Here is a 13380-nt window from a genome sequence, read left to right on the forward strand (position 1 = left end):
ACGTGGGCTTTCATTACCGAGGAACATCTTGCTAAGCAACGCCAAATGTCTAGCCAGGCTGATAAGTGAAGAGCAGAATGAGCCCAAACAAGTCACACCCATGTGGAAGATATTTGTAAAAAAAAAAAAGATGTTATGTAAAATTGGTGTAAGCTTTAACAGGAGAAGGCTGGAAGTGTAAAAAAAACCTGAAGATACAGAACCTTCAGAAGGAAAACTCGAACCAATCTACCACTTAAGAGAGCACGCTTTTCTTACTTGGTGGGAAAAAAACTGTTCTATAAAAGATCTACTTTACATGCATTTGTTTAAAATGCAAATCGTTAGTGCTTCCGGGAAGTTTCTCAGTTCGCAAGCCATGCTTTTTTCATCATGCTTGGAGATCATACAACCCACTGTTCTTTTATTTAAAAAAAAGAAAAGAAAAAAGATGACACATAATAGCATAATTTAGAGACAATGGTGTGTCGGCACACGAGCTCAGGTTCCGTCCTAACAGTTCAAGCTGTGATTCACACGGCTTCATATTGCCTCAGTCATGCTACATTGTCCTGCCCTTCATCTCGGGGTGTATTCAGAGGGGGCAAAATATCTGTAAGATAATGAAACCATCAAAGTTGAAATAATAAAAAACTCCTCTAAGCTTTAGTGAACATCATCCCCCTCCTCCTCAGGTCAGGGTTCTTCTTTCATCGTGAGAGCTTCTTGAGAAATGCAGTAATGAAATCTTGACAGTTTTGGCAACAAAGTCGGTTTGACTAAGCTGCAGGGGCACAATGGGGTGGCGTGGGTGGTTGGATTTTTGAAGTTCTTATTGTTTTCAAATGAAACATTGTGTTAATAGAGATAAAGACTTCTCAGGTTTAAATTGAGTGAGGACTTTGTTTGAAGCTCCACAGCCCTGAGTGTGTACATGAGCCTGTACTCTGCATACATACTCATAATACATTAAGGTATAAGTCATGATCCTTTTGGCAGACCAAAACAAGGGCCTTTTTTCTGTTAGTCCCCTTTTCTCCTCCTTCTTGTCTTCGTCTGTGGGCAACGAGAAAAGCAGGGAAAAGTTCAATCCACCCGGCAACCAGCTGATTTCCTTCCAAAAAGCTGGGAGGAGGAATTAAAGGAATGTGCTGGTGTTTCGAGACAAACAACCCCACTTTGTTTCCTGCTTGCTCTGATACAGGAGGAATGCGAGTGCTCTAAAAAGAGAGACGGCTTCACAAAGACTAACATTCACCGTCGTTGCGCAGTAAAAACGGACTGCTCTTGTTTTAGATTAAGCTAAGATGTATTTTGGCTTTTGAGCGCATTATCGTGTTTAAGTATTAGAGAAGAAAGATGAAAAAAAATTCTACAAAAGATTCCTGTGAGTTAAAAATGCCTAAGGAGGGCAAATTCCAAGAGTTTCAATCCAAACCTACGCTAACTACCTGGCCATTGACCAGGCTATTATAACATGGGAAAGATAATTGATTTCAATGCTGCTGTGAATCTCACTGGGATGTAAAATGAGCTCAAATGTTCTGGCAACCCGATTTTGTCAAATATAAGAAAGTCAACAAGTGAAGATGATTCCAAAAAGTCAGTGATTATTGACACTGTTTGCATATTTAATAGCGTTGAATAGAGTTGATCATGTGTGTGTGTGAGAGATGGTCCAAATAAATATATAATAAGGATGTTGTAACTAAATACCAATAAATTATTCAAAACGAACAGATAATGAGTTCTAAACGGATGCAAATACAGAGTTTAGAGAGCCTCTATAAAGGATCACAGCTACTCCCCCATGCCGGATAATGAACTCTTCACAGAAACCACTATGTTTTGTACTTGTTCTAACCTCTGTGACATATTTAAATGTTCAAGGTGTTAGACCTGGCAACCGCAGCATGTTGAATTATTATTTCACCTGCTCTGACACATTTCCTACAGATCCTAACGATCATTGATAATTAGCTAGGGAGTTTATTTGGGCGAGTCGAAATAAAGATTCATGAAGGTGGCGAATGCCGGCATGTAGTTCCGTCTAACAATCGCTAAGCCGCATCATTGTCAACAGACGTTCTTCATGCATGGCAGGAAACTATGTAAATGCTTGTTACTGCATTGGGAACTGGTTGGGAATAAGTTACAATAGAACCAGCTGAACTGACATTCCTGCTTCGTTGAAAGAAAAAAGGACGCAAATAAAGCCATTGTTATACTATAACACGCAGAAAGGACCAAACGGACCACTGGGGATGCTAACAAACTGTACTCCACTGTACGCCCTCTCCTCCCAAGCGAGGATAATATTAGATTACAAGCACCACTGACAGCTCTGAAGGTCGATACAATTTCTGTCAAGGTCGTCGAAGACAGCAGGCACTTAAATCCCTGATAGTTGCCGTGTGTAAATGGTCAGCAATTACAGGCGTCTTTTCATTTCATCATCCGGAGTTTAGTCATGAGCGAAGGCCACAGTACAGACATTTGGCTGAAAAAGAAAAGAAGGGAGTTTTCAACATCAGACGTTCTCATTTGGCAAACAGAGGGCAAAATATAGATGAGACAAACATGAGATGATTTTGCTATGAGGTTTTTGTGCTTTGTCATTTACTCCATGTTCTTAGAGAAAAGGTTTGAGGGAATCCTAAAAGGATTTTTAGAATAGACTAAGCCTGGTTAGTGGCTTACAACTGCTGCCCTTTCAGCAAACCCATGAAGAATTCATTTTTTACGAGCGGGTATCAAAAGTTTTCTATCATCTTCAAAATCATCTTTAAAATAGTCCCATTGAACAGCAATACAGTGTTCCCAGCGTTCCTGCCACTTCTGGAATGTGTACTGGAAGTCTTCTTTACGAAGCACCTTCTGCGATTCACGATGTGAAGACGTGAAGGCTTGTTTGTGCTTCTGTGTTGAGGAATATTGACAACACAGGGCAGAGAGCAGGATAATGTGTATGTACAGTATGTACATGTATGAAGTTGATGGTTATTTGTGCATTTGAGGGTTGTCCATGACCCATTAGAGGAGCTGGTCATTTGAGAATAATTTGGTTAATTCGATATACACAAATGTTTTTTAGTTATATAATGCAAAGTCTTTTCATTCATTGCTGTGTGATGCCTGCTCTGTGTTTGAACCTGGCTAACTTGGACTGTGATCCTGTCTGCTGAGCCTCTTGTGTAGCAAACAGATAGTAGATACAGACTGTCAGGACACGAGTGGAGTACAGTTACAAAGAGGACATTCATGGAGATGTTCGCAAAAAGAAAATATTCCTTGTGGCTAAAGTTTGTTGCACCATCCAGTTGCGAGCCACAGACAGGACAGGGTTGGAGACAGGACTGGTCAGTTAGGGGAAATGGGGAAAAAAATACCAAATTCCTGGCCTCAGGAACGATAAACAGAGCAGAGGGCAAGAGCAAGAATGTCAGCTGTGGTCATTGTGGGTTCTGTTGTTGGGTTGCCATTAAAAAACAAGTTGACAGGTTCATATTCGATGATCTGTTTCGGAGTCTTAAGGACAGGTGCTGTCAGTGAGCAGCTTTATAGACATCCAGATATCGATTTTGGGCATTTTTTGCTCAGAATACTAGAGAATACTAGGGTCATCGATCGAGTACTTCCACTCACAAAACAGGCTGCACCGAGCTCCAGGACAATATTTTCAAGATGGCTGACCACTGGTTTTCTGGACAACTCCTAGGTTCTGAAAACATATTTCAACCTTCACTAGATGTTCTTAACTCTTGTTGAAAGCAGCTATGAATCCATAAAAGAGGCAGAAGGCATCTCTAATGAGCAAGCCAGAGGCGGCAGTGGTGAGGTGACATCAGGAAAAAACCGTGGGGAGCTGAAAGAGAGCATGTCTCTTCTGAGTGACATGAGATACAGGGAATATGAGCCATTACTGTATACAGGTGTAGAAGAGGAAAGTGTCTTTCGTAGAGCTGATCTTGAATAAGGGATAAACAAAGGACAGACAAACCAAAACAGAATCGAGTAGACAAATGTGAAGGAAAAATGGTAAATTGAGAGCCTTACTGTAGGTATTAAGACTATGGATGATTATTAACGATCAACCTTTAAATGTTTAATGCAAAGTCTTTCCATTCTCTTGTTGTAAATTAGGATTCATGTTTCCTTGCTTTCCTGATGCACACCTTGATTTATGCTATAAAGTGCAATATTCCTGAAGACCTGGCAACCTGACAAGCCTGGCACCCTACAACCCTGTTGATCATCTATTCTCTGCCCCATTTTGAATGATGTGGTCTGGCTGTTTTTGTAGCCACACTCTTTCTTCTGACGTCCATTAAACGAGGCGCCTGTACTTCTCATGAAACACCACCCATCACCCTTCTTACGATTAACATCTCCGCGAGATCACAGAGCGATAATCCATGCTACTGCTGTGGTGCGCTGTGCTATTGGCTGCCCTTTCTTACTTTAAAACCCTTTTGTAACAAGAGAAGGTGTGACCAGTATGGTATCTGCCTGGATTAGCAAAAGGTTCTCTAAAACTGGGGCTGTAGAGAATAATCCATGGTGTGTATACAGACATGGATAATAGTGTTTTCTGTCTCTGAATTTTCTACTCAAACATTCATTTAGCCAAATAACTTTAATAACTTTTTACTGCAGTGACTGATGTAATTCATCTTTACATGTTGACTTTCAGTACAAACACTTTATTGGTGCTTTAAAAAAAAAAGTTTATATCATTCAGTTGTAAAAATAAAAAACATGTCTAGACGTGGTTGTACATGGCAGAAAAACAAACGACACCCACTCGATGTATTTAACCGATTAAAAATCTAAGAATGTACTAGCGCCAGGGCCGTTTCTAGCATTTTTGGCTCCAAGGCAAAATTCCTATTATTAAGCCCCCACCCAACCCCAATGGCTCCACCCTAAAACCACAATGCTCCACCCCCAAACTGTACAAATTATTCGCAACCTTCCATAGAAAAGCTAAAAAAACACATTTAATAATAGTTGCAAACATTCACTGTATATTAAACTTCATCAGAAAAACAGGTAAATAATTGAAATGGGTGAGGGTGGAGGACAGGGGGTGCTCACTGGAGCAAAAGTGGCTTAATGCTTACAATTTTTACAATTAAATATAAACCCTAACATTATGCTAACATTTAGTCAGAAACACTGATGTAATGTACATCTGGACTCAGGTGGAGCCATCCTTCACCAGAATTATACTAATGAACAGCGTTGTCCAACCAGACGTGGATCTTTAGATAGGATTTTTTTTTTAACGAGGCTCCAGCATGGGGACATGCTGTTCAGTCCACCAGACATCACACAGGAAGCTTAATGCCCCAAAGGCCATTTGTGTCACACCACAGCTTGATGTGTCACCTGATGTGATAAAAAAGTGCATTAGTGAGCTTCTCATGCCTCAATACCTCGTCAGGAAAGATTTCAATGTCTGTCTCTTTCCCAGGACAGTCTGCTGTTTCAGAAGTGTCTGGAAGAAGCAATTTTCTAAAAAAAAGCCTGGTTTTGTTGGGGCGGAGGGATACATTTTCTAGCTTTCGAGCTTACGGTGTCTATTCATGTAGACTACTTTTCAACTTTTCATCTGTACAAACATTTAAAGAACTAGATCCTACGTTTTACATGTACAATAAACCATACAAATTAAGTGGACAATCTGCGAGCCATTTTTATCTCGCAAGCATGAATTCCCACGGCTTATTCACACGCCATGGCCGTCCGCTGCTCCACCGCTAACAATGCAACACCACAGGATGAAGGCCGATGGCTCCAAATATAGCAGCAGCGGCAGCCTCGATCATAACCTTTCCCTTAACTGGAGCTAATCTGGGTGGGCTCCGAGGGCTGATGAAAGGCATTATCTCAGCCTTTCTCGTATTTCTCGTACCAGCATCTCTTTCCCGCAGGTGTGAACCCACGATGCACCAGGGACTGGGGGAAATGTCCTCATCACGTCCCGAGGAGCCAGGCGGACTAGACTTTTTAAGGGTCCACGGTCACGGCAGGTCTATTTCCAGGCTGTCTCACATAACCCTGAATATTTTAATGGTGGTCACGTGACACCGAGCTACACGAGCTGAGCATTGAGCAGACGGCCGTGACTGATGGACGGTGCGTGAGAGATGGCCACTTGTGTCGGGCAATTACTCAGCTCATGCATCTTTCACAACACTAACATGTGTCCTATCCTGGTTTTACCCACCGCGGGAGGACGTAATTCATGTCAGGTCATTTTTACAAGAAACGTGATCTCGCACGGGTTAACGAGCCCAAGGACTCACGGCTTTGACGCTGTTATGGGAAATAATCAACTTGACAACATGTCGTGAGACGACTGAAACGTTGTGATGTTTAGAAATTCTGATACTGGAGACTCATTCCAAAAAAAAAGTGAAATAAACATCTCATCTGAAAACGTTCACCGTATCTACTTCATTAATACTAGGTTTCGGCTATGAGGAACATCTGCCAGCAAGTAATGGATCGCTGAAATCCCTACGTAAACAATAAATCCCACACCAAATTAAGGTAAACGAAGAAATCCTCCCAAGAAACCCGTGAGGAACCTTCCCTGCTAATCAACATCAAGAAGGAATGATGCCTGTCATGGTCAAACTGAAACCTACATTCCTTTCATGGTTGAGAGACACAGTTATGAGATGTGTGAACTGATAAACCACTCAACGATCCATTTTCACTGCAGGCTTTAAAAAAAAAAGGGGTATTCAAGTTCTACTCTTGGTTTGTTCACTCTGGGTTCTAAGGAGACACGGAAAACCTGCAGCATTCACCATGTGTGTTTCGAGCCTGGTAGTTATCCCTGTCTCCGATCATTTTCCAGAGAAAGAATACATTTAAATAACGTCATCCACCCCTATGATGGGCCTCTCGCAGGAAAGCAACACCCCACTCGTCTGCTTTATTTATTCAGCTCCTGAAACAAGCCGTGGCCTCCGGAGACAAGTCCCAGAAATAAGCGGGACAAGGGATGGGTGTGGACGGCTTGTGGGAGAACCGTGCGTGGGATTAGCGCAGCCTTGGTGTTAAACGCTGGACCAGTTGAACGGAGGGGTGGCAGAACAATGGCTCCAGAGAGCCTCAGACCACCAGGGCCCAACACGTGCTGGTGGAAAATAGGGACAAAAATATGTGTAGACAAATTAGCTGCTGGAGTTTTCTAGCGCTATGGAATAAAGCTATTAATCCTTAACTCTAGCTAGGTCTTTACAGCAGCAGTTATATAACCTGCACGATAGCCAGCTCAATATCCTCGTTCTTACAGGCACCATGTCACAGTCGTGAATGAAATTTGTATTTGAAGAATTATTTCAGAACATTTCAAGCAGCTTTCGGGTTTGACCTTAAATCAAACATAGTGTTTCTGCTTTTTGACTTGAAATCAATAAGCCCTGCTGAGGCTCTTTACACGTGAAGCTCCAAAGGGAGCGAGGAAACAGAGCCACACACACACACACACACACACACACACACACACACCAGCGTCAAGGCCTTGCTTTCTTCAGGCTCAAACTGCGTCAGTAGGAAAGATTTCCAAGACTACAGGCCGATGACTGAAACACACACACACACACACACACACACACACACACACACACACACACACAGATGGAAAGCAGTGGAGAAAAGCTGCAGTCAGAGGACCCTGGTGGGGGAAACTTGGCCTGGACGCACAACTTCAAAACACACACTCGAGTTTAAATGTCATGTGTGTGTGTGTGTTTCATGAGAACATACGCAAAATGATATACTTCTACGGGTTGGTTTGTCACTGATGCACGTTTGAACAGAGAAAAAGGTGATTAGCAGGCTAATCTCATGCTAGCTCTGTAAATAAAGAAAAGAAAACAGGGTGTGTTTTGTTTACTCACTATATTCAGGATGAACGCCATTTTTAGCCTGTTTACAATAACATTCGTTTCATATTTAGCGATGCTAGTTTTTAAACTATTTTGCTACAGTGCTAGTTCACAGATAAGCATGCATACTATTGCACAAGTTATATATGAAAACTGACGTTTATAAAGGTTGGTTTCTAATTAGCATCACTATTACAATGCTAGTAATTTACTTTATTAATATACTTTAGACTGTTTACTGCAATCTTGTTTGTTTTATACTGTTTATTATAAAGCTAACGTTAGCTTACCGAGTTACTGGATTTGACCAGGATTTGACTGTGGATTTGACGATTAGTCTGTTAACACTAGTTATTTTTTTCATGCCTCTTTGCATTCCAGCTAGCCTGGTTAGCATCTTTCCAATTACGCTAGTTCAGCCGGGATTATCATGTGTGCCGATATGCTAGTTCGTTACTTGGTTTGATGCTAGGTTGTGGACGGCGGCGTGCATGTGCAAGTTCGCTCATTATCATAGTTTCCACAGAAGGGCTACAAAGAACAGTGTGTGTGTGTGTGTGTGTGTGTAATATCTCTGTCAGGTCTCAAATTCTCCCTCTTTGCCTTTCTGTTTCTCCTCATACCAGCCCTACAGGTGTGTGTGCTTCAGTCAGAACCCGGCGAAAACCACACTTTATTACACTTCAAGCTATCTCTGTCCAGGTACTGAAGGTGCCTGATACAACAGAGTGTGAGGAGCTTCAGACCTCAGAGCTGTCTAACATGTGCCACGCCCTCAGCCTGAAATCACCAGGGGTAAGTGTGTAATTTAAGAGGCTCCCACACGCAGCCAATCATCGAGTAATGTTGCAAAAGTAAACACAGGTGCAAGATCTCCTTTACCTTCTGTTTTCTAACTATTACCCTGAGATGACTATAGGGCACGAGATCAGGGGTAAAAATGATAGAGAAGCTTCTACAGCTACAGTTTGGGAATTTGTATGAAATGTGATACAAAGATCGTATTCGAAACAAACATGTAATGTGTATCAAAACGTGACCCCCTTCAATACTGCGTGTGAGCAGTCCGATGTGACGACGTGATGCCTTCCTCGCTGCCAGATCAGGATCTCGTGCTATTCTTTATTGCTAACAGAGATGAGAGATGATGAGAGATGATGCTGAGGTCGAGGAACTGTCAGAATCACTCCTCTGGGTTTTTCCTTTCAGGGATTTTGGAGGAAAACGGTGCTGCCATGGAAAGAGTCGAATAGTTTCCCCATCCGATGCTGAGAGCGGTGGGGAAAAAAACGTGTCTTAGCTCTTTTCTGACACCAAACCGCTAACAATGTCGCAACCACGACGAGGAACAAACAAATAGTTCTTGTTATTGTTGCAGCTTGGATAATCCGCCTTCGGAATAAGTTTCAGCATTCCAAGAGCATCGAAAGAACACAAGACTGAACACAAGACTGAACACGAGGCATAAAAACGATACCGAGCTTCAGGATATCACCTCGTGTAGGAAAAGATCACGCTTTCATTCTGAGGCTTATGATATTGTAAGATTTGAATTCTGTACACAATAATCTTTAATAAATTCCATTTATCACAGATCGTGATGACATATGCAGAAAGTTTTGGCACCCCCACCTTACCCATTGCATCCCTGGAACGCCACCAGTGATGAGACCTTATTTGGATGTAAATCGATTATGACCGTACAAAACTTCTTTGGTGTGAAATAAAGTTGAGTCGAATCTTCTGTCAGCTTCTTATCGTTGTTTTGTGTTTTTGATGTTTGTTGCTAACAGAGACCTACAATTTACATTTCTGGTATATGGCAGATGCGACTAACATTTATCTCCATTATACAGTGGAGTAATTGAAGGTCAAGGGCCAAACAGGGGGCAGCTTGGTGGAGCTGGGATTTAAAAGCATGACCTTCTGATCAGAAGTCCAACATCTTAGACACTTCCTAACAATGACGAGTGTTTGAAGTCGTAGCTTCACTGCTGCTTATTGTAGCTGCGAATCGGAACGTGGAGAAGGATTTGATCGTATATAAACTATACGTTTACAACGTGATCGACTTTGGAAAGCTTTTAGAGGGATGAGACTTTTAGAGACGATTTTTGGATTCTTGTTTCGAGTGTCCTGATTGCAGTGAAAGTTGCGAAATTAGGAACACGGAGGAAAAGAGGGGTCACATGATCGAGGTCTTTGTTAAACTCGTTTTTGTTGCCGTGGTTATATTACAGTTAAACACAGGGGGTGGAGAACATCAAGCCCTGAGTGTTCACGGTTGGTGCAGTGCTTTTAGGTATCATATAGAGATTATTTTGTAGAGAAACTTTAGCTCAGTGGATAAGATGTTGGACTTCTGATTTGGAAGGTCATGGGTTCACATCCCAGCAACACCAAGCTGGGCCCTTAAGCGAGGCCCTTAACCCTCAGCTGTATATCTGAGATAACTGTAAGTCGCTCTGGATCAGGGTGGTGTAACTCCTGAAAGGTTCAAACACCAACAAGAAAATAGTAACCGCGTATTCAAATTGTTTAAGGAACACTAGGAACGCCTGTATGGACATGCTCGTTTGTGACGTTAATGGAACGTTGCTCCTGTAAAACGAAGGTCGTCTGCTGTCCAGCACTTTTATACACCACCAGGCCTGGTTTCTGTTCTGTTCTGTTTGGAGAAACCCAGTAATCTCCAGAGCTCTGGCTCGGATCTCAGAGATTTTTTCTTCTAACAGACAGGAAGTGCTGAGAGAAGGTTTTTTTTTTTTACAGCGAACTCATTCAGAAAATGCCGTTAAAAGACAAGCAGAAGAGAAAATCGTAGACTTCAGCACATTTTAAAGACACGTCAACTTCCCTTCATGACTCAAAGCTGTTTCTAAACCCGCCTGACCTCACAAACCGTTCAGCAGACTCCAGTTCCTCGCTTATCTCCGTTAAAAGACTACCTGCTCAGATGTCGCTGTAGTGCGAGCGAAATGTACCACTCAGTTTGAGTCTCGGGTCAGTTCTGATCCGTTTCTTCAGTTTTTTTCTTCTCAGGATGTTTCATTTGCATTAAAACAATACGGCTTCCCCCTGTTATACATTCTGTCTTCGTTCCTCGGTTCACTAAAGGGTCACGTTTCCGACTTCAAAGCGACGCGTGACGGTTTAAATCGATCTGGAAATCCCTCACACGTGAACGCTGTGGTCAGGGGGAAAAAAAGCTCGAGTTCAAAGATGTGAAAGGAAGACGATATAAATCTAATCCGATCTCATTTCTTCACCTTCGGGCTGCGACACTTTGATATGAGACCCAGTGTTTTGTAAAGCCGGGACCTGAAGCTGTGGTTCCTCATCACGCTTTCCTTTAACATGATACGCTACTGAGTTACACCTCGGGATAGAAGTCTTCGTTTTTCTTCTCCTGTTTATCTGCACTAATTAAACCATGTACGGAGAATAAAAACAACAAACATGACAGGACGTGAAGACGATTCGTTGTGTCCTGAAGGGGTTTTTGTTCTTCTATTAGAACATATTAGAGTTTCTTTCATAGGAAACAAATCGAAGCCTCCTGACCAATCAGAATCCAGAACACAACAGCAGCATGGATTGAGTTTTATATCTTGTATCTATTTGATATTTACATTAAATACAGGTTTCTATCAGTTAGGTGTTATGATTGATGAGTCAGGATTAAACCTCACTCACAGGGACTTGTGTGAAGGTGTACAGGTTCTGTTAGGATGTGTTTCCATGAGTCTCCAGTGTCAGTGGATTGTAGTGTAGATTGGAACTGAGGGCAAGATTTCAGGATGTTCTAACACGGGACAGAGGAATAACGTGTTCTTTTTACTGTGTAATTTCTGAAGGACAATTTATAGCTGCCATAACATAAGTGATAACAGGACGTGATCATCACTTAAGAGAAATCTTCGTTTTCAAGGATGTCGGATGTTTTACCAGTTGTCTGGAATAAGATAGATTTAAATTTTCATTTAGAAAGAAAAAAAATCATCATCACTGTGAACATTTGAAGAATTGATTGAGCACCAGAGGTCCTACTGATGTTCCACTGCTATTATTATATTATATTATATTATATTATATTATATTATATTATATTATATAAGTTAGGGTCAGTGTCAGGGTTTGAGTCATGGTGATGGAGACCTACCCATCCCCCGTTCTCCTGGATCCATCCGCTCAGCGGGCCGTTCAGGTACTCGGCCATCCAGCGCGCGATGTTCTCGGCGCGCGCGCTCCGCTCGGTTTCGGGCGCGCACTGCACACACATCGTGGCGCCGAACTCGAAGAAAGCGACCACGCGGCCCCAGTTGACCCCCTCGCGGAACAGCTCGTCCGCCACTGCCGCGAAGCGCCGCTGCTCCGATCCCGCCGGGGTGGCCGCGCGCAGCTGCTTGGTCAAGTCCGCCAGGTCGGGTCGGAACAGACTCTCCAGCTCGTCGCCCGCCTCGCGCAGAGCCCGGTGCAGGTTGGCGCGGCGCGCGCCGTCCCTCCCGCGCTCCTCTTCCTCCGTCTGCGTCTCCGGCGCGTCCGGGCTGCTCGCGCCGCACACGTGGAGCTCGCCCGCGTGCCCGTGTTTAGACAGCTTGTGGCTCAGGTACTTTTCCACGATGCGCCGGTTGTCGTAAAGGTTTCCGTTCGCCATGGGGTTCCGCTCCCGGGAAACGTCTCAGCGTCTGCGGCTCTCACAACTCACTGCGTTCGGATTGGTGGAGCACAGCAGCCTCCCTCCCCGCGAGGAGCAGCAGCACGACGGACGCGGGGGTGTGTGTTCACGCGCATATCTTTGAAGTAGGGGGGCGGAAAAACGGACAGCGCGTGCGTGCGGACCGGTGCGGTGCGGTCTCGCGCTGGAGTGTGTAGTTCTACTGCCCCGAGTTGCTGCGTGTTTTAGAGGGAGGAGAAAGCACACGCCCACTTGCCTCCGTGAGGGGAGTGAGTGAGTGTGTGTGTGAGTGTGTGTGTGTGTGTGTGTTGGGAGGCGGGGGTGCGCGCGCGAGTGTGTCAGTCTATATCGAGTGTAAACCGGGCGAGCGCGCGCACTATCGGGACGCGTCAGGTTCCCGAGCGGTGCGGATCCGTTGCGTTCAGTGTGTGTGTGTGTGTGTGTGTATATGTGTGTGTGTGATTCTATTAAAGAATCGTTATCTACCACTATTGCTATATATCGATATCTGAAACTGTAATAAATGGACATTTGTTGTTGAGGTTTCCTTCTAAATCTGAATCTTCTCGAGGTTTCCTCCTCATCCAGTCGCCATTGGCTCATTCATTAGGGATAAACTTATAAGGAACAAACTCATGCAGGAACGTTTCTATCTGTTAAAGCGCTTTACAGATCAAACTGAAGTGAAGATCAAAAGATATAAACAGAGCACACGCATAGCTTGTTCGAGGGTGCCAAAAGTTTTGCACACAACTCACTCTGTAAAACAGTATAACGTAGAAAGTTCGTTGGCGTCTTGCTTACGGGAAACATCAC

The 13380-nt window shown here is 43.4% G+C and overlaps 1 protein-coding gene across 2 annotated transcripts in view; it reads right to left on the minus strand.

The window, feature by feature from the left end:
• bcl2b (BCL2 apoptosis regulator b) overlaps nucleotides 1-12796 on the minus strand; it is a 27724-nt gene extending 14928 nt beyond the window's left edge. The window contains exons 1-2 of one of the 2 annotated variants that reach the window (XM_046851236.1): nucleotides 12049-12796; nucleotides 11703-11841 (exon numbers count right to left, since the gene is read on the minus strand). In XM_046851236.1, coding sequence (XP_046707192.1) covers nucleotides 11794-11841; nucleotides 12049-12543 — 543 coding nt within the window. In that variant the 5' untranslated portion in view covers nucleotides 12544-12796 and the 3' untranslated portion in view covers nucleotides 11703-11793. Of the gene's footprint in view, nucleotides 1-11702; nucleotides 11842-12048 lie in introns of those variants that run through there. The other variant, XM_046851235.1, reaches the window with a different exon arrangement.
• Between the last annotated feature and the right edge of the window lie 584 nt (nucleotides 12797-13380).

Source organism: Silurus meridionalis, chromosome 6, assembly GCF_014805685.1.
Source record: "Silurus meridionalis isolate SWU-2019-XX chromosome 6, ASM1480568v1, whole genome shotgun sequence".
Lineage (NCBI taxonomy): Eukaryota > Metazoa > Chordata > Actinopteri > Siluriformes > Siluridae > Silurus > Silurus meridionalis.